Source organism: Halichondria panicea, chromosome 4, assembly GCF_963675165.1.
Source record: "Halichondria panicea chromosome 4, odHalPani1.1, whole genome shotgun sequence".
Classification (NCBI taxonomy): domain Eukaryota; kingdom Metazoa; phylum Porifera; class Demospongiae; order Suberitida; family Halichondriidae; genus Halichondria; species Halichondria panicea.
This window is the reverse complement of record NC_087380.1, coordinates 6,415,282-6,441,166: the sequence shown is the minus strand read 5'-3', so window position 1 is coordinate 6,441,166 and position 25,885 is coordinate 6,415,282. Positions and strand designations below refer to the sequence as shown.

Genomic DNA, 25,885 nt, shown 5'->3' with positions numbered 1-25,885 from the left:
AAATGGCGTCTTAGCCTGCAGTACCTGAAAGACGAAAGACAAAGCTACTACTGTAGTACAGTGTCCAAAGGCAAAGCTAGCAGCATGCAGAAAACTCAACTTGCTCCTGTGGCACATGCTGGCTTTCCTGTCAGGAGTCTGACCAGAAAACTAAAGGGAGAAGGTAGTCTATCTGAACTACCTGCAGTAGAGCTAGCCATCGAAACGTGCATGCAGGCTAGAGATATAGATGCTAGTACACTGAGCAATGAAAGGTATACTGATGGTGTGATGTATGACTATTGTCTAGGTGGAGAATGGATCACAGCTTATCGTGTGGAGCAAAAGAAGCGATTCACAACGACCCTCTCCCATACTCGGCCGGACGGCTCTCTGTCTAGATTGATTCATCCTCCCACTAACACGAGAGAGGTCAGTGGGTCCCTCTCTTCCAGGGGACACGTACTGAACAAGGAGTTCCTGCTCCATCGCTGCTATGTCAGTAAACCGAGTGATCTCTCAGTGGTCAGCATCAGAGGATCAAATCTGGAGAGGGTGAGAGTGAACACTTAGACGAGAAAATCCCTAGCTCAAATTTGTAGTTTTACGAGCGCTTGACAGTTGTACAAGTACATGTATGACCCTGTAGCTCATGAGCTCTGGTACACTGTACTAGGAAATTCCTCAGGTCAGGCTTGCTGGTGGGGCTTACACATATCACAATCCTGGTTAATGTACTATTGACCGCCCATTACTATGTGTGTGACTATGTGTGTGTATCCCTTACTGCAGTGTGTGCCTGAAGAGCTTGCTGAGTTCCAGAATGTGATCCATGTGGACGCTGCTGACAACAAACTGGCATTGGGTAAGGATCATCATTGAAGTTAGCAGTTTTAGAGGACTCAGTACCTACACTAAGGATCTTTACCAAAAGAGCATTTGCCTGTGATGTGAATGGAAATGTGTAGGTGATCTCATGCATTGTGCTGTAGATACATGTATACTAATTATAGCCATGTCTACAAGGGGGATAAAGGCATGGTAAAAAGGATCGTTCGTTGACACAAGGTCCCAGTGTATCACTACAATCGCCAAGTACACTGTACATGTAGAAAGGCTATGTATTATGATAGGCCCGGTCCTTACTTAAGACTGCCGTTGGCTAATCATTCTCATTGCCCTTCAGAGTCGTTTTCTCACTTCCCGTGTCTGGAGGGTCTGGAGTTGCCCCTCAATGGAGTGGTGGATGCTCAACTAAGTCCAGGGGATTTCCCCCACCTAACCAACCTGGACCTCTCCTACAACACCCTCAGTGGACTGATCGTCATCGACCTGGGACTGCTGCCCGCACTGAGGGAGCTGCATCTCACAGGTAGCTACTTGGTTGTTGTGTGTGTACCATGGTAGTCGTTTTCTTGAGCTTATTATTCTGCACACACACACACACACACACACACACACACACACACACACACACACACACACACACACACACACACACAGAACATTCTGTACGAGTGATCTTTTTGTTAGGTTCAAAAATTGAAATTGTTGAAAATGTGTTGTTGTCTCACAGGTAATAATTTGGTGGCTCTCCCAGTGGAAATGACAAGACCATACAGTCACAGGTACTCATCAAATGCTGTGTACCTGCACTCTATTAACATTCAAACATAATCTCCCCGCATGCAGTGATAATGGGTACAGTATAAGGTTCCCTGCTCTGGAGAAGCTCTGGCTGGATGATAACAAACTGTCTGACCAGAGCTCATTTGCCACTCTCGCTGGACTGAGAAAGTAAGTTTTCCTACTTTGTGCATTTAGCTATCAATAGTATGACTAAGCCTTCTATACACAGTACTCATACAGCCTGCTGTTACTGTACACATTCTTCCCACTAGATTGAAGTATCTGAATCTGGACAACAATGAGTTCTACTCCATCCCTCAACTGAAACTGTTGGGGTCCAGCCAAATGAAACAACCACAGCCAGTCTACACACCACCTGAGACACCACCACCTGAAACACAACAGGACAGCTACGTCACTCCCACCATTTCAACCAGCAATCAACGCATGACTATGGATGCCAATAATGATAATACAAACCAGGAAATATCACCCGGGGTCTCGGACGAAGGGACTGATAAAGATAAGCCTAGTACTGATACTGAGACGGTGACTGGGGAACAAAAGTTACAGCCTGAGCTTATTTTGACGGACGGTCAGAGAACTGAAGATTTGAATAGCTCTGAAATTGTAATTGCTACCAACTCTCAAAATTTACAAAATGACACACATTCACCTATACCTATTATTGATGAATCGACTCAACAATCAAAACAAGAATTCACTAGTTCAAAGGACGATTCTTTATTACAAACTAATGATACAGTTTTGAACAATACTCCACAAGATGTAGGCCCACATCACCATCTAACTTTAAATCAAGTATCACCAGGCAGAGAGCACAGTCAACCTGACGCTATGTCCGTGGCCCCCTTCCCTGAGCTGGACACACTCAGCCTTGTCAACAATCTGGTAATTAAGCTAATCGAATAATTTCCATATCTACATTGCGTTGTTTTTATGCAGTTTGTGTGTGTGTGTGTGTGTGTGTGTGTGTGTGTGTGTGTGTGTGTGCGTGCGTGCGCGCGCGCGCACGTGCGTGTGTGTGCACTATTTGTACTCACACTGTATTGTTCTACAAGGCTGCACTACTGTTAATTACACCGTTCAGATATTGTCGGCTGAGGGAGTGCTGGCTTGTGAGTCGTGGCCCATGTTTAAGAAACTGCTAATCTATGAAAACCCCTTCACAGCAGCACACAAAGGTGAGGGTGATCTGTATACTACATGTGTACTGTTTATCTAATGTTGATGAATGTACCTCCTATACAGGCTTGCACCCACTGTTGCAGGGGAGGTTAGTAAATCAGTGTGGAATTAAAGTGGTGAGGTAAGACACGTCTCAAATGGAGTTGTTGCATTTTCTATTCATGACATTACACAGCGATACATTTTTTGCAGGAAAAAACCGTCATCGACACACAAGCATCACATTGGGAGCAAAGCCATGGAATTCAAGAAGGTACAATATTTTGTGTTACATACAAGTGCAAACATAACACACAAAAGCATCCCACATTATCTGCACAGTACACGGTGTACGCACACTAATGACCCCCTACCCACTGCAGGTGTCCTCCCTGCCCCCTCCACCCATCCCCAGGTGTCCCCTGCCTGCTATTGAACCACCTCCTCTAGACCTCAAGGCCATTGGCTACACCCCTTCAGTCAGCCAGACCCACTCCTCTATTCGTTCTTATTCGCCTGAATCCAGCAACTCACTGGGCTCATTGCTGGACAGCGAGGAGAGTGAACAACAAGGAGTCTTTATGACTCAGGTAATTGGTAATTCTACCAAAGCCTTGCTCAAACCAAAGCTGTTTTGAGAACTAACACTTAAGCTTCGATTGTATAATTTCATGCAAAAAGGAAACAGTTGATGCAAGTACTGTGTACTTAACTATAACTGTGTGTTGTGCTTACATCTATTTTACAAACTAACACATTTTCAGTCGCTTTCTAAAGTTCTACACGTGTCATTTCCTGCCCAGGTGGTTGGTGAAGAACCAGACCCCTCCTCCTCCCGACCCAATGAAGGCCTGGCAGCTCCCACTAACTCAGTGAAGGATGACTTCGAGGCCAGACTGAGGGAAGTTAAGGAGAAGTACAAAGACGTCCCTGATCGGTACAAGGGCTACGAGATCCTGTTGGATGTTTATGATGATCCTCACACCAAGATACCCAGTGGTGAGTATCAAGTGTCTGAGTTAACGTTGTGTACACTTAGTGTATGTGTACTATAATTACAGTACCGACAGTCAATTATTGCAACCTGAGCATATCCCATACTACAGTGGAACCTCCATTAACCACCACCTCCGAAGAGCAACCACACGCTATATAACGGCCAAGAGCTCAGGTCCGGATTGAAACTACAATGACTTCAATGTAAAGCAACCTCTTAGGAGCGACCACCTCTCTACTCCGTACAACGAGCAGCTTTCTAGTCCACCAGCTTTAGCAATGGAAAATAACCTCCCAGAACGAACAGCCACACCCAGAATTAGCAGAAAATTATTGCTGAGATAGCTACACAATCATGAAAACCTAGTAGTAGCTGTCTCTACAGCCTTTTCAAAGCTTGTATGAGCTAAAGAAGCAGTTAGCAAAGCTCCAAGATTCATTTGCAGCAAGAAATGACTCATAGAGCATACATAGCTGGCAATCGGAACCTCCCAAGGAAGACCACCTCTCTATAACGGCCAAAAGGCTGTTCCCCAATGGTGTCCGTTTTATGGAGGTTCCACTGTACTATACGTACAGTATCTTGCCTTAAATATTCATTACTCTCTCCCCTCCTCTAGACATCAATGGTTGTGTGCGTGCCCTGAGCTATGCCCTGAAGCACCCCCGAACTCTGAATAGCAAGCCACCAGCCCCCAGTAGTCTATCCTCCTCATCAACTGTCTCTCAGCTCACGGGGAACTACCTCAAGAAAAAGGTGTGTACGGACTATACCAATGGCGAAGCCATTTTTATATCATGTAGCATTTTTTCTTTTTAATACAGTCTGTCACATGCTTTATGTACAAATAATTATATGTCCTTGGGTTAGCAATAGCTAGCTCGTCGTATAGCGGGTAATTTTCGGAGGACAAACATTCGTGGTTGAGCAATATTTAGTCACTTCGCAGATAATATTTTCGTGCATGGTTGGAGCTTGCACTGCAGCTAAAGGTAGGCAAAGTCGCTTCATTCGTGGGTACAGTATTTGTGGTCTGAGCTCCAACCACAAAAACCACGAATATTCCCCCCTGGAAATTACCAGCTATACGGTACTTCTGTTAGCCGCTCGTTCCGTGCATGATTTTTAATGCTTCATTGGGCTAATCATAATTTGCTACTACCTACCCTCCCCCTCCCCCTACAGACACTCCCATTGGAGCCCCTCCCCCAATCCAAGACCCACGGCAAAGTGAGGGAGATCCGTGGGGTATTGGAGGATATTCGCAGTCAGGCCACCACAATAGAGACGAACCTCTCAGTGGCCCTCAAACCTTCTCCAAAGAAGAGGAGCATCTCTCAATTGCAGAGGGAGAGCAAGAAGTTACTGGCAGAGGTGAGGAGAGTAGTATATAGCTGGTCAAGGACGGTGAGGAGTGGTTGTGTGTGTGTTAGGGTGTAGAGATGTGCCTATAATTACAGCAGTACTGCTGGTGAAATTCATGAGCGTATTTTACGATCCCTTTCCTCCCCCAGTTGCAGACATGCTATGATCGAGTGAGGGCCTCCTCCCTGCGTACCACGGTCACAGTGGACCAAGAGGGGAGGGGACAGGGGCAGAGGTTGGGTACCCCCAGGAGGGTGCAGTTCAGTAGAGATGTACAAACACTCACTACTAGCTCTCCTAGAAACACTGCTAGAACCAGCTCTAGATCTATTGTGTAATTTTGAGATGTGGTTGTGTTGTTTATTTGGGCAGCCTGAGGGGGAATCCCAGCTGCATCATAGATCTAGTATTGCATTCGGAAATGAATCATGGCCTCAAAAGATGCTAGGATTGAAGTAATCAGGGATGAGATAGAAGGTTGGACCATTTATTTAGATTGACATGTAAATTGTATCTGTCTAGCTAAGTTAAACCATGAGAGTATAGTAGACTATAATTATAGCTAGCTCTAGACTATGTGGACTGGTTTTACCCTCACATGTCACACTACGTATGACCATAGATAAACGAAAGAAAGGGATAGGCAACGCCCCACGTGATGCTAGGTAAATGCAGTGTGTGGCGTCACACCCTCTGGTTGGAGGCGAGTTGCGCTCAAGAAAGTACACAATGATCCCTATATCTGCTTAGTTTTCTCGTAGGGGGCCTAAAAGAGAAATTTAAAGCAACCAGGCATCATGCACACATACACCCAGCACTACTGATAGCTACAGCTGCTATGTTAGTGCCGAGCTTTCTTTTATTCAGCTTGATTTGTGTGAAATAACACGTACCTTTTCCAATATGAAATAACATGTACGTTTCACAGAGTGTTTATAACTACATGGAACAAAGCATATTTGCCAGCTCATAATGTAGTGAAGTAGTGGCAGCACCATGAAACGTTTGTCCGAAGTGTCCAGAAAGTTTGCGTACCTAGCTCTCCTGCTCTTACTGTACATGGTAATCTAGTTTGAAGTGCTCTAAGACACAGCTTAGGTATTAGAAAGTGGAACACAAGCATCTTTATCTGTATTGTGTGATCGAAGAGATGGCATTTGAAGGACTTGGGAACATACCTGTTATGGTTTGTAGAGAGTACTGACACCCCCTTTGGAGCTCACTTCTTCATCACTTTGCTCTAAAAGATGAATAGCCTATGTCTAAGTGTATCTGGTCCTCAAGAGCACAGCTTGCTATAAAATCTTTACTGACATTTTGAGTGCACACACCCCTTTTTGCTCATTACACACCCCTTTTTACGCAACTAGCCTCATCCAACGGAAGTGCTGGGCGTTGCCTATCCCTTTCTTTCGTTTATCTATGGTATGACATAGTCTGTTTTTGTGTACAGGAACGAACCTAGGTTTAGGCACAAGTGATTTACAGCTTATATATGGAGCATTGTTTGAAGTGAGGGCTAAGTGGCGGCCGATAGGTCTGGAGCTGAGTTTGACTCCAGGTACCCTGGAGGCAATCGAACAGGAGAAAAGCAAAACGTCCAATCGATTAGAGGCGGTCCTGCTTGATTGGCTACGGGTGACAAGAGGAGCCTCATGGAAACAAGTGATTGATGCTCTACGGTCAGCTCTGGTCGGTGAAATTCAACTAGCAGAGAAGTTGGAGCTGAAGTACTGTCCTCCAGGTAATTTTTATATTTATATAATTATACCGATAGAGCTATTAATGTTAACTCCCCGATTGCTTCAATTGACTGTGGGGCATAGACCATTAAAACTGTTGCGAAATTTTCGCAAAGGTTTTGTACATTGTGTTTACCACTGGCACTTAATTAATCCTCCCCCTCATAGAAACTGGCCACAGGGAGAAAAGGAAGTATAGAAGCGATGATGAACAGCAACTGACAAATGATATCAAAACCATTGAGAAGAAGTTTACTAACCTGCAAACAGCAACGAGAGAATCTTTGAAGAAGAGTGACACTGTTGACTTGCTTTCCCTGGTAGCCCTCCTCACATCGTATCGATCGTCCCGTGCTGTGATTGAGAGTGAGAGTAACATGCTGCTTGCCCACCAGCAGGAAGAGCTCAGAAGGGCTGCTAGTGTTGACGAAGTCTTTGTCATCGTCTCTCCATTTTGGTCATTCCTTGACTTTGAGATTCTAGAAGACGTGATTAATAAGTTTGGAGCTGAAAGTGATCAAAGTGATTTGGCTACGTATTTCATTGAGCTCAGAGAATTTCTCAACACATGGAAAGTAGAGCCTTGCAAGAACAGCCGATTGGACGATGATAAAAAAAGAGTCAAATTTTGCTTCAAGCTTGACGCTGAATCTCTTGCAATTTATCGTGACCTAAAGGCTGCTATTGCTAGGATTCTTAAAGTGCCTGTCTACACTTTACACTTGCATTCAATCGAGGATGGTTCCATTCAGCTTATTTTTTTCTTTCTAGGGATAGTACAATTATCATTTCACCAGTGTGATCAAATTGCACAAATAATTCCTTCTGTGCTAAAGGTGTCATTAATTCATGGATCAACAAGTGAAATCATCTTTGAGGTATGTTGAGATTGTGACTCGTATATTATTTTCCCGCCTTTTTCCTTATTTATATATTTATATAGACTTTCATGCTATACATGTATTATATAGAACAAAATGGCTGAAAATGAGATTACAACTGAAATCAGAAAGAAAGTGCAGGCTGCTGTCGAAGCTGTAGCCAAAGAAAAGTTTAATGAGTCATCTCACATTGACAGAGTTGACTTGCAGACATTCCTCGATGCTATTAGTGTGACAAGAATTGAACCTGTCGCCCCATCATGTGTACTCGGGGGTCAACAACTCGTTGAGACCAATCGTACAGAACGAGAATACTTGTTTCCAGGCAACCCCTCTGCTAATGCAAGCGCACATTTAAACTTAGCTCAACAACCGCTAACTGGTGCAATCGAAGGTAGTGTCCATTTCACTGCAAATGAACAGCTTGATGAGCAACCAAGACCTATTCCACCTAACGCCCAAAGGAAACACAAGCAAAATATCTCGACTCACATTTTGTATCTAACTGTTCAAGCCGACTGTCTGGTTCGTGTATACGGTAGTAAACCACTTGTGATTGGTGCTTCAGCTGTTGGCACTGCCACAGGGATTGCTGGAGGCGCTGTTGCTGGCATTGCTGGAGGGACAACTTTGGCTGGTTCCCTTGCCCCTGTAGCTGGAGGTGGTGTTGTCGCTTTGGCTATCCCTTTGGCTGGCACTGCCTCAGGATTTGCTGGAGGAATAATTGGAGGGGCTTTGATTGGTTCCGTTGTCCCTGTAGCGGGTGCGATTGTGGGCGGAATTGTTGGCGCAATTCTAGGTGGTCTTGGTATGAGGGGCCGTGGTGCTGGAGTTGGAACAGGTGTTCGCATTGGAGCTGTCGATAGCAAGAGAACGTACAAGATGATTCAAGCTCACGAAGTTTTCAAAAAGTTACAGAATTTCTCAGTCGACAAAGCCAATGCTTGTCATTGTACTATTGTTGCTAACACTTTTAGCTCTTTAGATCACCGTATCCTATATGCAAATGATTGACTTTGTAGCATTGCATTCTCCTATTATAATTATACAAAAGTGTTGAACTCCTGTAGTATATGTGGAACCGCATTTGTCTTAAATTGCGTCATCACTATTCAATTAATGAGGCTGTGAGTCATAGGTAGTGGAGGGAGGGGGATGGAAACTCGATCACGTGGGCTTATGTTTTCTACATGTGCTGATGTCAGATGCATTGTATATTTCCTGGGAAATAAGCGCGCACACTTCTAGATCTAGTCTTCCCATTTTGAGATTAAATGCGATGTGAACGTGCATGCATGCTTGCTAATAATTATTATGGTTGTGTGTTATGGAGGGGCATCTGTGCCAGTATTGGCCGCGTTTCGGCTAGGCAATAGGGTACAATTTCGATTTGCGCAAGGGCATTTCTAGCTGGGACAAAATCCGAGCCGGGCAATACCTGAGCCAACTGCGCTGTGCTAATGCTGTTTTGCCAAAACTATTAGAAGAGGTGAAGAGGTATAGTTATGTATAATGTTCCGTTATTATTGTTGATTGCATTTGTTGACAGAATTGAATTCCGCACAGTCATTATAGGAGAGGAGCTGAATGGAAACAGAAGCCTATCTGATGGCTTGACTTGAAGCAACTGCATGTTATTTACATGGTCTGTAGCCAAACAGTCAGTGGGAGCAAAGCACAGAGTAACAGGGCCGTAAGAAGATGTTTTAGGTGAGGGGCAGAAAAATGAATGGGGGGCAAAGCCCCCACGCGGCGGAGGGTCCGGGAGATGGAAATTCGACATAATTTGGCTGAGTATGTCACTGAGCTCAATAAAGATTGCTATTGCTAAGTCCAAGTCTATGCTTTGCACTTGCATTCGATTGAGTCCGGTTGCATTCTGGTTGTCAATGTTTTGTTTACTTACATTGATAGAGCCGAAAATTGGGTTTTCCTTACATATGTAGTGGACTCACTTTTTCAATGTCTTCATGCGTGTCTTGTAATCACAGTACATGCACACTCCCTGCAGCTGAGATTCCTGATGGTTCGGTTGCGATCTTCCTGGCAGCCCCGGCCATTGCCCTGGCCAACAGCGCTAGCAAACCAATGGGTCACACTGCACCACCTCAGGGCCCCACGACCAAGAGGGATGTGGAATAGGCCATGAAAGAGGGTCAAAGAGGCAATGATGGCCATTGAGGCCAGTGTCGTGGTGCCAGAGCAAGTACCTGTAGTCACCATCAGAGGGCCACCAAAGACATGATGAAGGTACACCACATTGTACAGTATAGTGTGTGTGTGTGTGTGTGTGTGTGTGTGTGTGTGTGTGTGTGTGTGTGTGTGTGTGTGTGTGTGTGTGTGTGTGTGTGTGTGTGTGTGTGTGTGTGTGTGTGTGTGTGTGTGTGTGTGTGTGTGTGTGTGTGTGTGTGTGTGTGTGTGTGTGTGTGTGTGTGTGTGTGTGTGTGTGTGTGTGTGTGTGTGTGTGTGTGTGTGTGTGTGTGTGTGTGTGTGTGTGTGTGTGTGTGTGTGTGTGTGTGTGTGTGTGTGTGTGTGCATGGGTGCGTGCGTGCGTGCGTGCGTGCGTGCGTACACTATAGTGTAATGCATTTCTAGTCCACATCTCAGTGAGTCATATATATTTTTTACACATAAATTATGTACTTCTTTAATATTACTTAAATTACATTCATTTTCGATATGCAGTTTATCCCAAGTCCATGTAAATGTATTAAACCATGTTTTGTTGCATTTGTGGCCATATCCTCTCTCAGTTGCAGACATGCTATGATCGAGTGGGGGCCTCCTCCCTGCGTACCACGGTCACAGTGGAACAGGAGGGAAGGGGACAGGGGCGGACGTTGGGAACCCCCAAAAGAGTGCAGTTCAGTAAAGATGTCCAAACACTCACTACTAGCTCTCCTAGAAACACTGCTAGAACCAGCTCTAGATTTAGAGACAGTACTGTGTAATTTTGATGATGTGGTTGTGTGGTTAATTTGCCATCAATGTGTTAAGTAATGGGCTGGGCAGCCTTTGGAATTCCCGGTTGGCTAGCTTGCAGAAACGGAGCAACACAACATTCAATGGCCACAATAAATGATGATAGGATTGAAAAGATCAGGGATGAGATAGAAGGTTTGACCATCTCTTTATACCTTAATTAAGTTTTGAGATATCTACCTTCCCCCTGTTAGTCTTGGAAGTCCTGCTCAGTGAGTGCAGGGGCCGCACTTGCAAGACTATCCCCTAGCCCTGTATAGAGATCTAGATCTATATACATGTAATTATGTACACTTTGAGTTGGCACGCTTTTCCGTTCGTTGTGATGTCATTATTTTACTGAGCATATACGATGTTATCCAAAGTCCCCAGATACCGGGGGATATTTAGTGCATGCGCAAGCAATCGATACCAGGCCCACTTCCCTGAGTGAAGTGCGGCCTGCGATCGAGGCTAGCATAGCAAATGCATGCATTTTAATAATAGTGTTCAATCTGAGTTGGCGCTTAAATTTAAATTATACACCAGCTAATCTATGGTGGTAACATAATATGGTATATTTTGTTTACAGAAACAACCCTAGGCTTAGAGACAGGTGATTTAAAGCTTATATATGGAGCATTGTTTGAAGTGAGGGCCAAGTGGCGGCCGATAGGTCTGGAGCTGGGGTTGACTCCCGGTACACTCGATGCAATTGAACAGATGAAAATCAATCCATCTGATCGATTAGAGGCAGTCCTGCTCGATTGGCTACGGGGGGCAACAGCAGCCACATGGGAACAACTGATTGATGCTCTACGATCAGTTCTAGTTGGTGCAAATCAACTAGCAGAGAAGTTGGAGCTGGAACACAGTTTTCCAGGTAAGTATTATAAGTATAAAAAGACGATACATTAATTTTTCCCTATAGAAACTGTCCCCAGTGAAAAGAGGAAAAGAAAGCACAGTGGTGAGGATGACAAACAGCAACTGACAAGCGATATCAAAACCATTGAGAGAAAGTATATTCGTCTGCAAACAGCAACGAGAGAATCTCTAAAGAAGTGTAATGTTGAATTGATGTCCCTGGTAGCCCTCCTCACATCGTATCGAACGTCCCGTGCTGTGATTAAGAGTGAGAGTAATATGCTGCTACTTGACCAGCAGGAAAATCTCAAAAGGGCTGATAGTGTTGACGAAATTTTTGTCATTGTCTCTCCATTTTGGTCATTCCTTGATTTTGAGATTCTAGAAGACGTGATTGAATCTTATGGAGCTGACAGCGATCGACATAATTTAGCTACGTATGTCACTGAGCTCAAAGAATTTCTCAACACATGGAAAGCAAAGCCTTGTAAGATCAGCCGATTGGATGATGGTAAAACTCGAATGAAACTTTGCTTCAAGCTTGACACCGATTCTCTTGCAATTTATCGTGACCTAAAGGCTGCTATTGCTAGGATATTTGAAATCCAAGTCTATGCTTTACACTTGCATTCAATTGAGCCCGGTTGCATTCAGCTTATTTTCTTTTGTCTAGAGATTGTACCTATTATGGCTCTCAGAAGTGATCAAATTGCACAACTAAGTCAAATAATTCCTTCTGTGCTAAAGGTGTCATTAATTCATGGATCAACAAGTGAAGTCCTCTTTGAGGTATGTTGAGATTGTGACTCGTATATTACTTTCACTAGCTTTGCTCATTCAGAGAGAGGATAGAAGTCCATCTCCTGCTCATAGCAAGCCAGTACCACCACCTAAGATCAGACAAGAGTATACTGAAGAGAAAGGGGAAAAGACAATCCAAGAAAGCCACGAAAAAAAGTGGTATCAGCGATTATTTTCTTGGAGAACATCACAAAGAGCAGTGAGTGTAGATAATAGCACGAGTAAAAGAGTACCTGCACCTGGACATATCAGTGTATTTGTCGTTTTATTATGGTTAGTATGCCTTCTTAAATAGGGAGAAGAGGCTGAACCCAAGACTACACCATCACCAGGGGAAACAGTTGAGCCCACAGTGACAAGAGTAACTAAGGAGAGTAGTGAGTCATCTACACGGGGGAAAAGGTGGTACCAAAGATTGTTTTCAAGGCATTCATCAAGGCAGGAACAGATGAATATACCTGAAATGGTAAGTTGTATACGTACAGTAATCACTCATTATTGGAATAGGAAGAAACTACAACTATATAATTATAGTAAACATGAGTCAAAATATGTGAAATATTGCTAAACACGGGCAAACCCACTGCCAATCCTACTGATCTAGCTGCATGTCACCTCACATTGGTGAACACTGCAAAACTACAACTATAATAATATTTATAGTATTCTCTACTACATACTCGATAAACATTATATGAAACCAGAAGAGGAATGCCAGGGTCAATAGGGTCACGTTTAATGAAGGATTAAACATTCTTGTTCTAGGTTCTTGACCTTTGCTGCATATAGCAGCTAGCGCTTCTGTTCTTTATTAGCCCGCTTGGGAAGCTTACTAGCCACGAAAGGCTAATTTTCCAATGTTGTGGTTTCGAAGAATGTAATAAAAGGTCATTAAATCCTGGATCTCTTCTCTCAAGCTGATTCCTCTGGGGCGCGATAGCTCAACCGATTCCTCTTGTGATTATAAAGGATTAAGCTAGTGGTAGTGTATAAACCCAGGGGCGCGAGGGTATACTCAGTTTTACATGTAAAACACAGGGCCAGTTTTAATTAATGACTTTTTGACCCTGGCATTCCTCCTCTGATATGAAACAGAAGGGGTCGGTGAAACTCACTTGAGGCATTTGATACACTGCATGCGTCCTATCAGGATTCTGTTGGTAGAATGTAAATCAGAGATCAGTGTCCACCAATATTATGCTGTGAGGTGGGGTGGGGGTGGGGCTTGCTACAGATTCCCCCCTGGGATTAGGCCATAACACAATGCCTGTGACACACCATAGATAGAAGAGTAAGAGGGATTGGTAATGGAAGCAGTACACGTGATCATTTTACATTGAATCTGCAGTAAAACCTCGAAAACTATCCGCGTTACGCCCTATAAACGAGGCTATTTTGCCGGGTAACTCGCTCAATAAGAAAGTTGTGTTTTCTCGAGACAATCTTTTTCAGCAATATATAACACGCCCAGTCTGTGAGCCACGTGTTATACTTGCTAATGACTGACCACACCCAGTAAAAAGGGACATTCCAGTAAAGTTTTAGGCGAACAGCTGCTATTTATAGTCTTGTATTGCTAAAACGTGTAAGCGTGCTGGTTATAACTACTAAAATAGGCATAGACCTTTAAATATGAGTGAGTTGCACAGACTGAGCATATATGCTTGTGGTATATTATACACTGTGTGTAGAAATAGGCCATCAGCTTGGCCTAACCGGAACACGCCCATCTACAGCTTTAGCTTGTTGACACAGCCTCGATTGAACCGCGGGTAAAGCGGGTATTACACGAGGGTACTTTCGTTACCAATCCCTCTTCCTCTTCTATCTATAGACACACCAACTAAGCAAAGATCTTGTTATTATTCATAACAACCTCTCCACAATTCACTATCTGTAGTAAAGGGGGAGATTCCAGCGATTTTCATTAAGTTAGGTGTCGCTCAAGCTGCCGTGTTTTGATTAGCTTCGTCTGGGAATAGCTTTGCTCTATATACCGATGCAGTAGCCACATGAATAGGCACAGCTCTACTCTTAAGCACCTAGGCTTGAAAATTGTCACCGTTCACATTTCTACTGTGTTTTGCTATGTATATTTCATAAAAACCCTAACTCTAACACTGACACCTCAGAAAAAAGAGTACCACCTTGACATATCATTGTATTTGTCACAACTTTTTCTTTATTATGGTTAGTATGCCTTTTTATATAGGGAGAAGAGGAGGATGAACAATATGAACAATATGAACAATATGAAATTGAGGAGGTAAGCAAGTCGGGTATTCTTGTAAGATTTATGTATGGTACATGTAGTACGATCATACCTAGCGGGTATTTTGTTACGTAACTGTATATTGGTGATTGACCATGGATATCTGTTATGATGATCAATACAAAATTGGCTACCGTTTCGTGGGTAATTTCGTGGACAGGCTGACCTCTACAAAAATTTTACCCGCGGAAACATAGGCGTGGCTTGCCGAAACGCATGCAATACAGTGCATGTAATGAAGCAAATTTATCCCACAAAAATTACACGCTATATCGGTATTCTTGTAAAACTTTTCATGACGTATATGACACCAGTGGTCGTACCTAAGTCCATAAGGTCAAATCCCTGAAGGGTTTCATCTAGGATTAAATGTTTGGGGGGAAGGTTTGGGCACGCGGAAACACGACGTAAAATGTTTGATCACACCCTCTATTACATCACAGTAGATGAGTTACATATTGCACATCATAGACAGTACTAATGTGATGATATCAAGGGCGTATAAAAGAAGAGAGGGCATGCAACTCCACTATATCAGTACACGTAGCTAGTAGAGTTTAAACATGGGCGGAGGAATGTGTGCATTTGCATGAAGTGCTAAAAATAGAAATTTCTATTTTTAGCATTTCATGCACAGTCATGCACATTCATCCGCCCACGTTTGAACTCTGCTCATATGGAGTTGCATGCCCTCTCTTCTTTTATACGCCCTTGATGATATGTCATAATTCTACAAAATTTGGGAGGGGGGAAGGTTACCCCTGCCCCCCCCCATTAGATGAAACTCTGAAGGGATACACTATTACATACTGATGTATATGTAGCTGATTTTGTAATATGCCTCGAGGCGTAGCCGCACGAGGGATATTAAATTTGACTGTGTGTCTGTTTCAGCTGTAACTGCTCAACGGTTGCAATGCGACGAAAAATAACAGCTTCTCTAGGCTTCTAGCCACGTTCTCTTGGATTGTGATTCGTGGATTAGCAAACTACAGCTTCTTTCTCGAGTTATGGCTAGTTTTACTCACAGTGAAAGCTGTTGCAGTCTCTTCAGAATCTTTTGTAGCACTATCTGTTCGCACAAACTTTCTATTTGAGTTATTAGCCTTGCACTAAAGCGCTAGCTGTTTGTTAGCTACAAGAGTCGGAAAAGAGCTGCAAAGCTGCATGTATGTACACTGCCAGAAGCAACATTAATTTTGTGAACTCTGACCTCATTGCAGATTCACCCCCTTTTTTAATTACTGTATAGCAGGTTATTTTCGTATATTTCATATTGAAGTGCATCATACGAAAAGATAGATTCAACTTCACTATCCGAGCTGTACGAATATTAAAGTGTCGTTTGTACGAAAATTTGCACGAACGAAAATTACCCACCATACAGTATTCGTTGACAGGAAATTAATGCAAAATACTTATTAAAACTTCCACATTGTAGATCTACATGCTTCTATCCTGGAACATCATTGATTAATTAATGAAAACACCGCGAGTGCTGATGCCTCGGAGGTTTCATAACATAAAGCTACTTGCTAATAGCTTTTATACAAACATTATGATGATTGTTTGTTTTAAAGGAAAACATTTTGTCGTGCAGTCCATTAAGCCATATATAGACTTCTGTTTCATTAAGCTCCTCTTCTAATAACTGCATATGTGTGTGCGTTCATTGTCAACAATTGCACAACATTAATTTCGTATAGCGTGAAATTTTCGAGGGACTTAATTTTTGCTGATTTCGTGGGTTAGCAATCCTACACGAAAATTAAGTCCACGAAAATTGTTCTTAGAATAATCTGCTATAACGTGCAAATATTTAAAGGCGTGGCTTCCGGTAAGCAATCATTTCGCGAACATTGCTAAACACGGGCAAACCCACTGCCAATCCTATGTAAACCTACTGATACTAGCTGCATGTCACCTCACATTGGTGAACACTGCAAAACTACAACTATAATATTTATAGTATTCTCTACTACATACTCGATAAACATTATATGAAACCAGAAGAGGAACGCCAGGGTCAATAGGGTCACGTTTAATTGAAGGATTAAACATTCTTTGTTCTAGGTTCTTGACATTTGCTGCATATAGCAGCTTAGCGCTTCTGTTCTTTATTAGCCCGCTTGGGAAGCTTACTATACCTAGATCTATCCAGTGCAGTAAGCCAGTACATCAAAATTTATACCCTAGCCACGAAAGGCTAATTTTCCAATCTTGTGGTTTCGAAGAATGTAATAAAAGGTCTGGATCTCTTCTCTCAAGCTGATTCCTCTGGGGCGCGATAGCTCAACCGATTCCTCTTGTGATTATAAAGAGGATTAAGCTAGTGGTAGTGTATAAACCCAGGGGCGCGAGGGTATACTGTTTTAAGTTTTAATTAATGAGTTTTTGACCCTGGCATTCCTCCTCTGATATGAAACAGGGTCGGTGAAACTCACTTGAGGCAATTGATACACTGCATGTGTCCTATCAGGATTATGTTGGTAGAATGTAAATCAGAGATCAGTGTCCACCAATATGCTGTGAGGTGACAGCTAGCTATATAGTGTACTCTAGATACAGGGGGGGGGGGCTGGCTACAGATTCCCCCCTGGGATTAGGCCATAACACGATGCCTGTGACACATCAACTAAGCATATTATCAAGGGCGTATAAAAGAAGAGAGGGCATGCAACTCCTATACGAGCAGAGTTCAAACGTGGGCGGATGAATGTGCATGACTGTGCATGAAACGCAGTTTTTAGCACTTCATGCAAATGCACACATTCCTCCGCCCACGTTTGAACTCTGCTAGCTACGTGTACTGATAGTGGAGTTGCATGCCCTCTCTTCTTTTATACGCCCTTGATATTATTCATAACAACCTCTCCACAATTCACTATCTGTAGTAAAGGGGGATATTCCAGCTATTTTCATTAAGTTAGGTGTCGCTCAAGCTGCTGTGTTTTGATTAGCTTTGTCTGGGAATAGCTTTGCTCTATATACCGATGCAGTAGCCACAGGAATAGACACAGCTCTACTCATAGTACCATTAAGCACCTAGGCTTGAAAATTGTCGCCGTTCGCATTTTTACTGTGTTTTGCCATGTATATTTCATAAAAACCCTAACTCTAACACTGACACCTCAGTTCCTAAGAATGCACCATAAAACAAACATTTTGACCCCCTGTCAATTTTTTCTGTGTATGAAGGCCTGCTAGCTGAGTCATTGGTGAACACTAATCTCTGATTTACATTCTACCAACAGCATCCTGATTATGAATCACACCATCCTGATTATGAATCACCAGTACAGGTAATACGAGGTCATGGTTTTTATTATACGCACAGGAATCTAATGCTTGGCTTAATTTGGAGGAATCACTTTATCAAAGAAATGTTTCTTCAGCAATGGTGCCTAGTACATATTTTGAGGTGAGAAAGTAATTTGTGAAGACAATTATAGTGATTCCTCCAGCTTGTACATCGTGATTGACCACTATAATTATGATCTCTGACAACAATCATGACTTAAGGTCACCAGTTGACTCAAATAGACTACAAGTGTGTATGTAGTAGAATACTAGCTGGAGTACATTAATTGGTGATCTCTGATTTCTAATTTCTACCAACAGCCTCATTGGAGTTAGTAGAATACTAGCTGGAGTACATTAATTGGTGAACACTGATTTCTAATTTCTACCAACAGAGTTCGCCTTATTGGAGTTCGCCTCAACGGAATTCACCGACCTTTTCATTTTCATCAGAGGTATCTTTGTATAATACCAATGGTAATACAAGGGTCATGCTATTTGTTAATTGTACATCGTGATTGACCACTAATTAAGATCTCTGATGACGATCATGACTTAGATCACCAGTTGACACAAATAGACTACAAGTATATATGTAGTAGAATACTAGCTAGCTGTCTCCTCACAGCACATTGTATGGTGACCACTGATGACTGATGCATTCTACCACAGAACATTTGATGAATAGCTTAAACATTACCACACCACTAATTATACAGTAGACTCTCGCAATTCCGGCTCTCTGAATACGGACACCTCGATATAACCGGTCGTTTCTTTCGGCACAGATTGCTAGCTTGATCTTTACTGCACAAAACTCGCCCTGAAGTGCGGCTACTCGCTATTCCGTATATTGGTCAGTTCTGGATGCCCAAAACTAGGTTTTACTACGTTTATTACGGCCGTTTTGGGTATATAGTTTGGCAGAATTGTTAATAAATAGAGATCATAATGTTCATTATCCTCGAGATAGAACCGCAAAATTAGTCATTAGGGTCGCTTTTTAGCTGCAGCTATTTTCTAAAAGGGTTAGGGTATGTACAAGAAACTACAACTATAATATTAGTGTATGTACTAGCTGTCACCTCTCATTGGTGAACACTGATCTTTGATTTACATTCTACCAATTTACAGCATCTTAATATTACACCTCCAATGTCTTCTGTTTCGACATCTTCAATGGTATTACCAAGGGCGTATACAGAGAAGTATCTTCTCTGTATAAGCCCTTGGTAATACGAGGGTCATAGTTTTTATTATAATTATACGTACAGTAATCTATGCTTGGCTTTGCAAGAATCATTTATTCTTGATATCTAGTGAGGTGAGGTATTCTTAGTGAAGCTATAGTGATTCCTCCAGCTATCATCGTACCATGTACGGTTATAGTATTTTGTGTTGGTGATCGACTAACTGATTAAGAAATTGTAATTGATTTAGATTCACTAATCACCACGAATAGACTACGAGTATATATCTATATCTTAATAAGGTGACATATTTTCGCGTGTATTAATTTCTGCTATTTCGAGAGAGTAAAATCGCAAAAATTAGTACTCGCAAATAATTGGCCGCCCTCTTGTTTAATGTATCCTGCTATTTGTTAATTGTACATCGTGATTGACCACTAATTAAGATCTCTGACAACGATCATGACTTAAGGTCACCAGTTGACACAAATAGACTACAAGTATATATGTAGTAAAATACTAGCTGGAGTGCATTAATTGATAAACACTGATCTCTGATTACATTCTACCAACAGCAATCAAATCCACCAAATCCTGCTCAAGATACATGGTCATCGCCTCAACTGAGTTCATCGACCTTTTCTGTTTTACCACAGGTATTCTTTGTATGACACCAATGGTAATACGTGGGTCATGTTATTTGTTAATTGTACATCGTGATTGACCACTAATTAAGATCTCTGACAACGATCATGACACTATAAGTATATATGTAGTAGCATACTAGCTAGCTATCTCCTCACATAGTACATTGCATGGTGACCACTGATGACTGATGACTGATGCATTCTACCAACAGAACATTAAATTGTTATGAAAAGCTTAAACATTACCACGCCACTAAGTATATACAGTAGACTCTTGCAATTCTGGTTCTCTGAATACGGACACCTCGATATAACCGGTCGTTTCGTTAGCACAGATTGCTAGCTTGATCTTTACTACACAAAACTCGCCCTGAAGTGCGGCCACTCGCTATTCCGTATATACTGGTCAGTTCTGGCTGCCCAAAACTAGGTTTTATATACGTTTTTATTACGGCCGTTTTGGGTATATATAGTTTGGCAGTACACTTAAATAGAGAGCAGTAATGATTCATTATCCTCGAGACAGAACCGCAAAATTAGTCATTAGGGTAGCTTTTTAGCTGCAGCTATTTTCTAAAATGCAGTCACCTCGCTATTCCAGCCAAGCTGCACTGTTCCAAGGGTGACCAGATTAACGAGAGTCTACTGTATACCACCATGACCGTATTAAAGTGCCTGAAAATTTAGCACTCCAATTTAGCATTTAGCTTCTAATGTATGTACGTATGACACCAGTTTTGTAATTATACTTACTGTTAGCCTCGATTCCAGGCCGTTCTCAATTGATAGGGGCTGGGATCAAGGCTAACTTACTGTGTACATTGATGATCACTGATTGCTTTCTACTCACAGAGCATTGGTATCCCTGACGATATCGAGATCTATAGTGCATTAACACAAAGAGGTAATCTTGATGTATGACATCAGTAGTTGTACCTATGTCAGATCGATAGGGCAGACAGGGTGGTAAACCCACTGTGTTACCAGTACTCAGTTAAACATTAACATTGACTGGCTGCTATAATATTATATACATTCTTTACCCACAGACCAGCCCTGATTGCAGTTTCTCACCAAATAATTGTTAAACTTTAAGAGTCAGTCTAAAACGTTAATTGTGACCGGTTGGTTGTGTGTATGTGTGTGTGTGTGTCTTCTTGATACATGTAGGTATAGTGTAACTTAAACATTTCGTGTCTTTTTGAATGTTTATTTTTCTGTTATCTACATGTCAGTAGTCCTTCAGCCTCACATCTTGTAAATCAAACCTAACGCATTTTTATCTAGAAAGCCCATAATGTACATTTGTAGGTAGCTAGATCTACATGTAATGTCTGTATTGATGATTATTTTTGTCAACTGAAAGGGTTGTACAGAACTGTTTATGTAGGGTACTCCCCCTGTAAAAACAAACAAAGGTGTATTGGGTAAAGATCGAATCAGCCTCAGCACGTACATGCACATGGAATAGAACTGTACAGAGTGTCTAGTATAGTAGCTAGCCATGTCTACTACTCTGATCCAAGTGACCAATGTGTCACCCTCTGCTGGCCTCCAACAAATGAGGGAGCTGTTCAGTTACTTTGGAGACATTGAGGAACTGAGGCTCTTCCGTGAGGAGTAAGTGGAGAGAGAGAGAGAGAGGGGGTATCATTTGGAGAAAACAAAGCCTGTACCTAGTACCCAGCTAATGACTAGTAGGGATTATGCTAACCCTTCTGTTCCCATTATAATTTTATACATGTTTAAATCTGTTAATTGTAATTGTTTAAATCTGTTAATTGTGATTGTATAAATGGATGATAAGCTAAGTACAGCAATGTCTTTTATATCAATGTATGTACAATAAGCGTGTCCTCCAGTCACCTGTCAGAACGGTTGGCCTGGCCACGCCCAACTAGTGTGTAAGGGCCGTACATTTACGGTCTCAACTATATGGCATCCATTTTTCAATCTGTCACCCTCCATTTTGTCCCCCTCATCTCCATGCAGGGAGTTTGCTGCTCTGAGTGTCCCCTCCAAGGTGTGCTTCATCAACTTCATGGAGGAAGACAGTGCAGCTGCTTGTCTCCACCTTAGCAACACTGTGCTCATAGACAGAGCTCTCATCATAGCACGATCAAGACATGGTGAGCTAGGGCAGTTGCCTTGGTGATGCATTCATTCTTATCTCAACTTACTGTACATGTATACTGGGTTTTGAATATGTGTAGTTATTACGAATGACACTGTATAAGCCTTTCAAATATTGTGTTGCAAACAAACTTACAATGTGAAAGAAACCCTGGTGTACAGTAACAATTTTGTGGGAACATTCTGAACTAGTAAACAATGACTACTGTATAGCGGGTAATTTTCGTGAGGTAAACAATTAGTTTATCTGGAAAACGGTGATTTTCGTGAGTATAAATCTCGTTGCCTGCACTGAAGCCACGCCTACGTTAAAATTTCGTGGAGGTCAGCTTGACCACGAAAATAACGAATTTTTACCCCACGAAAATGACCCTTTGATAAGGTAGAATGAGTTTGTGTGAGTTTGTATGAGTTTGTGTAAGACCCTAATTACAGCAAGCTTACAGTGTACGTGTATTAACTGTCTTCATGCTTGTCTTAACACTCCCTGCAGCTGAGATTCCTGATAGTTCTGCTGCGATGTTCCTGGCAGCCCCGGCCATTGCCCTGGCCAACAGCGCTAGCAAACCAATGGGTCACACTGCACCTCTCCTCCCGACACCTCCCTCTATGGGGGCACCAGCACCCACTGGACCAGCCTCCATGGCTATGGGAGCTGCTATTAACCCTGCAGCTGTAAGTTACTATTCATGCAAGATTAGCTTTAGCGCTCGAAATCGCCATAAATTCCTCTCTTGCTTCCTGTGCATACTATAGAGTAGCTCGTGTTAATATGTGTATTCGCAAGCAATCTTTATCTAGCAGCTTGGTTGAATGAAAACGTTATGTTCATACAAACATTATTATAGATACCCTTTCTGTTGAGACAAGGCACTCTATGAATGTGTATACTACCCACACCTGCCCCCCCCCCCCCCCCCCCCAGCTCTCCCAGCTCACTGCCCCCCTCATAATGATACTACCCACACCTGCCCCCCAGCTATCCCAGCTCACCGCCCCCCTCTCACTGACCCCACCAAGATCGAGGAGATATGACGCACCATCTATGTCGGCAACCTGGCTAGCAACATGACGGCTGAACAAGTGCTCACTTTCTTCCAGCCTTGTGGTGAGATCAAGTACGTGAGGATGGCCGGAGACGAGACCGAACCCACCAGGTGAGGGGTTGCTAGTCAATTTAGTAAGTACATGCATGTACATGAATTCGACCAAACATTTTAATGTGTCATTTTGTTCAGAAACAGTTATCAGCAGTCAGCGAAAAAAGTCATGCTCTCAGTACTTTGTATAGGTGTAGAGGGGTAGTATAGAATAGAATGGCCAACTGATCCGCATTCTAAGAGGTGCAAACGTTTGGCATATCCAATTAAGTTATAGACGATAAGTTTGCAGGATTCATTTTCTTCAACTACACTTTTCTACTCTTCAGGTTTACGTTTGCAGTACCTGAGTCTGTGCCCATAGCCCTTCAATACAACGGAGCCATGTTTGGAGAGCGTCCAATCAAGTGAGTGCATCACTACACCTGCATCACATGCACACAGGAAGAGTGTAGGCACAGGGTTCTAGTGTGCTAGTATTGTACATACACATCCTCTCAAATTTAATAGTTTCTTTTCGGTTAGGTGAGTATCTCTAACCGCTAAGGTCCACATTCTCTATAGCTGAAGTATAATTTTGTCACAAAAGAATTTGCCCAGGAGCATTCAAACATAGAAATATCAACTGATTTTAATCAACTGATATATACCAATTTGTTGCATTTGTGGCGATAATTATTATATTTACACCGTCCTTCCTCCCCCAGTTGCAGGCATACTATGATCGAGTGAGGGCCTCCTCCCTGCGTACCACGGTCACAGTGGACCAGGAGGGGAGGGGACAGGGGCAGAGGTTGAGTACCCGAGTACCCCCAGGACCAGTTCAGTAAAGATGCCCAAACACTCACTCCTATAGCTCTCCTAGAAATACTGCTACTATAGATCTAGAGACAGCACTGTGTAATTTTGATGGTAATTTTGATGATAATTGTGGTTGTGTTGATGTCAATGTGGGCAGCCTGAGGGAGAGTCCCCCTCGCCTGGCTAGCTTGCATCATGGCCTCAAAAGATGCTAGTCTCATGAATCAGCCGCCGTTCTTTTGGAACCACTGTTGTGGTTCCAAAAGACAATGAAGAACGGCGGCTGATTCATGAGACTAAAAAGATGGTATATACTAACTTAATAATTGAAGTGATCAGGGATGAGATAGAAGGTTGGACCATTTATTTAGATTGACGTTGAGAAGAAGTTTGCTAATGTACCTGCAAACAGCAACAAGAGAATCTTTGAAGATGAAGAGGAAGAAGACTGTTAAATTGGTGTCCCTGGTAGCACTCCTCACTTACCTCAAAGTGACCTCATTGGAGTCTTGCTTTGTACTTTATTACTTAAATTACATTCGTTGTTCGATATGCAGTTTATCCCAAGTCCATGTTTTGTTGCATTTGTGGCCATATCCATCCCCTTCCTCCCCCAGTTAAGTTGCAGACATGCTATGATCGAGTGAGGGCCTCCTCCCTGCATACCAGTGGACCAGGAGGGGACAGGGGCGGACGTCGGATACCCCCAGGAGAGTGCAGTTCAGTAGAGATGTCCAAACACTCACTACTAGCTCTCCTAGAAACACTGCTAGAATGAAAGCACCACAGGTGCTGATGCCTCGGTGGAGGTGCCAAAGTTACATAACATAAAGCTACTATAGCTAGCTTTTATACACACATTGATTATATAATTATCATGATGAATTTTGCTGCATGCATGCAGAATCCAGAATCACAGGGAAACTCAAAGAGTGGGTAATTGAGTAGTTTGAGATTTGGGTTGTTTTGGTGTGCTGCAAAACTGAGGTTGCGGTGTTTTGGATATCATTTGGCTAAGAGATAGCGGTGGTGCCGGTAGCAATTTTTCATCCTGATCAATAAATGAGAATGATGGTTCATCTGACTGAAACAAGCCACTTGTACCATTGTGTGCTATTGGTGACAAACAATCTTGGGACTGATTAGTGGGACGGATAGAGTCATCATGATGGGGGTGTAATTGAGCAATGTTCAAATGAGCGAAATCATGATGAGAGTCCAGACAAGTATTGTCCAATTGAGCGAAGTCCACCTTAGGGGAGTCCTCATCATGAGGGGGGTGTAATTCAGCAAAGTCCAAACGAGCAGATTCCAGGTGAGCAGAGTCCTCAAGAGGGGATTCCAGGTGAGCAGAGTCCTCAAGAGGGGATTCCAGGTGAGCGGAGGTTGTGTGAGCGGAGTCTTCAAGAGGGGATTCCAGGTGAGCAGAGGTCATGTGAGCAGAGTCCTCAGGAGGAGAGTGAGCAGAGTCCATTGATCCAGAATCGCAAGTAGGTGGATCATTGTACGGCTTGAGATGGGGTCCTGACACTAGTACTGTCTTTGATCTATCGCTTATCTCATATGCACCTCGTGGTTTAACAGAGATGATTTTGTAAGGGCCAGTGTACCTCTTCTTCAGCTTCCCACCTTTTGTCTTTTTGCGAGTATGATTTAGTTTCAGGACTAATTGACCAACCATATATCTCTCAGGCTGTGCATGTTTCTTATCATACAGTTCCTTCTGTTTCTTTTGGGCGGCAAGAATATTGGTTTTTGCTTGGCTCAGTCGTACATGATTGTGTTCACGAGTACGTGTAACATCTAGATTGGGCATTTGCTGCTGATACTCGTGAGCAGCTTGGTCAGGAGAAATGCTTGAGACTTCTACATCAATGGGAAGAGTAGCTTGACGATTGAACATGAGTTCAAAAGGAGTAAACTTCGTTGAATTATGACGAGAGGTATTGTATGCGAAAACACATGTGTCCAGGTAGCTACTCCAGTCTTCACGCTTGTTGGACACAAACTTCACTAGCATGTTTTGCAACGT

General features: G+C 42.7%; 4 protein-coding genes across 15 annotated transcripts; all 4 read left to right on the top strand.

Annotated features, from left to right (window-relative positions):
• The first annotated feature begins 28 nt into the window (after positions 1 to 28).
• LOC135334564 (uncharacterized) lies at positions 29 to 5,496 on the top strand. The gene is made up of 15 exons (XM_064529786.1): positions 29 to 163; positions 290 to 534; positions 772 to 844; positions 1,166 to 1,351; positions 1,556 to 1,607; positions 1,672 to 1,776; positions 1,881 to 2,520; positions 2,720 to 2,813; positions 2,881 to 2,938; positions 3,010 to 3,070; positions 3,180 to 3,386; positions 3,600 to 3,795; positions 4,413 to 4,549; positions 4,979 to 5,167; positions 5,308 to 5,496. Exons 1-15 carry the CDS (start codon positions 85 to 87, stop codon positions 5,494 to 5,496), a joined length of 2,511 nt encoding a protein of 836 aa, XP_064385856.1. The 5' UTR covers positions 29 to 84.
• Positions 5,497 to 10,769, top strand: LOC135334569 (uncharacterized). Of its 3 annotated transcripts, none has more exons than XM_064529795.1 (6): positions 5,497 to 5,635; positions 6,612 to 6,902; positions 7,069 to 7,778; positions 7,872 to 9,491; positions 9,793 to 10,031; positions 10,535 to 10,769. In XM_064529795.1, exons 1-4 carry the CDS (start codon positions 5,587 to 5,589, stop codon positions 8,793 to 8,795), a joined length of 1,974 nt encoding a protein of 657 aa, XP_064385865.1. In that variant the 5' UTR covers positions 5,497 to 5,586; the 3' UTR covers positions 8,796 to 9,491; positions 9,793 to 10,031; positions 10,535 to 10,769. The 3 variants fall into 3 exon arrangements, with proteins under 3 accessions (XP_064385865.1, XP_064385864.1, XP_064385863.1); XM_064529794.1 differs by having other exon boundaries at positions 7,872 to 9,575; XM_064529793.1 differs by having other exon boundaries at positions 7,872 to 10,031.
• On the top strand, positions 10,043 to 23,901 carry LOC135334587 (serine/arginine-rich splicing factor 11-like). 4 transcript variants are annotated; one of them, XM_064529829.1, is made up of 7 exons: positions 10,043 to 10,053; positions 21,310 to 21,439; positions 21,812 to 21,948; positions 22,446 to 22,627; positions 22,878 to 23,109; positions 23,382 to 23,459; positions 23,760 to 23,901. In XM_064529829.1, the coding sequence occupies exons 2-5, from the start codon at positions 21,324 to 21,326 to the stop codon at positions 23,022 to 23,024; spliced, it is 582 nt and encodes a 193-aa protein (XP_064385899.1). In that variant the 5' UTR covers positions 10,043 to 10,053; positions 21,310 to 21,323; the 3' UTR covers positions 23,025 to 23,109; positions 23,382 to 23,459; positions 23,760 to 23,901. The 4 variants fall into 4 exon arrangements, with proteins under 4 accessions (XP_064385899.1, XP_064385901.1, XP_064385900.1 ...); XM_064529831.1 differs by lacking the exon at positions 10,043 to 10,053 and having other exon boundaries at positions 21,206 to 21,439; positions 22,932 to 23,109; XM_064529830.1 differs by lacking the exon at positions 10,043 to 10,053 and having other exon boundaries at positions 21,206 to 21,439; positions 22,887 to 23,109.
• On the top strand, positions 10,808 to 21,184 carry LOC135334572 (uncharacterized). Of its 7 annotated transcripts, none has more exons than XR_010394325.1 (11): positions 10,808 to 10,898; positions 11,335 to 11,625; positions 11,674 to 12,398; positions 12,451 to 12,609; positions 12,706 to 12,876; positions 14,623 to 14,676; positions 17,937 to 18,103; positions 18,378 to 18,437; positions 19,748 to 19,828; positions 20,672 to 20,723; positions 20,869 to 21,184. XR_010394325.1 is itself a non-coding variant. In XM_064529802.1 (11 exons), exons 1-11 carry the CDS (start codon positions 10,847 to 10,849, stop codon positions 20,877 to 20,879), a joined length of 1,740 nt encoding a protein of 579 aa, XP_064385872.1. In that variant the 5' UTR covers positions 10,808 to 10,846; the 3' UTR covers positions 20,880 to 21,184. The 7 variants fall into 7 exon arrangements, 5 of the variants coding, with proteins under 5 accessions (XP_064385872.1, XP_064385873.1, XP_064385875.1 ...); XM_064529802.1 differs by having other exon boundaries at positions 18,020 to 18,103; XM_064529803.1 differs by having other exon boundaries at positions 17,937 to 17,984.
• Positions 23,902 to 25,885: the final 1,984 nt, after the last annotated feature.

Bases quoted from the DNA above. Each gene is read 5' to 3' on its own strand.
- LOC135334587 (XM_064529829.1), top strand. From the start codon at position 21,324: ATGTCTACTACTCTGATCCAAGTGACCAATGTGTCACCCTCTGCTGGC. The intron at 21,949-22,445 runs GTGAGCTAGGGC...CACTCCCTGCAG, and splicing joins CATAGCACGATCAAGACATG to CTGAGATTCCTGATAGTTCT. The intron at 22,628-22,877 runs GTAAGTTACTAT...CCCCCCCCCCAG, and splicing joins CTGCTATTAACCCTGCAGCT to CTCTCCCAGCTCACTGCCCC.
- LOC135334564 (XM_064529786.1), top strand. From the start codon at position 85: ATGCAGAAAACTCAACTTGCTCCTGTGGCACATGCTGGCTTTCCTGTC. The intron at 1,608-1,671 runs GTACTCATCAAA...CCCCGCATGCAG, and splicing joins ACAAGACCATACAGTCACAG to TGATAATGGGTACAGTATAA. The intron at 3,071-3,179 runs GTACAATATTTT...TACCCACTGCAG, and splicing joins AAGCCATGGAATTCAAGAAG to GTGTCCTCCCTGCCCCCTCC.
- LOC135334572 (XM_064529801.1), top strand. From the start codon at position 10,847: ATGGCCACAATAAATGATGATAGGATTGAAAAGATCAGGGATGAGATA. The intron at 11,626-11,673 runs GTAAGTATTATA...TTTTCCCTATAG, and splicing joins GCTGGAACACAGTTTTCCAG to AAACTGTCCCCAGTGAAAAG. The intron at 14,677-17,936 runs GTAAGCAAGTCG...TTCTACCAACAG, and splicing joins AACAATATGAAATTGAGGAG to CATCCTGATTATGAATCACA.
- LOC135334569 (XM_064529795.1), top strand. From the start codon at position 5,587: ATGGCCTCAAAAGATGCTAGGATTGAAGTAATCAGGGATGAGATAGAA. The intron at 5,636-6,611 runs GTTGGACCATTT...TTTTGTGTACAG, and splicing joins AATCAGGGATGAGATAGAAG to GAACGAACCTAGGTTTAGGC. The intron at 7,779-7,871 runs GTATGTTGAGAT...TGTATTATATAG, and splicing joins CAAGTGAAATCATCTTTGAG to AACAAAATGGCTGAAAATGA.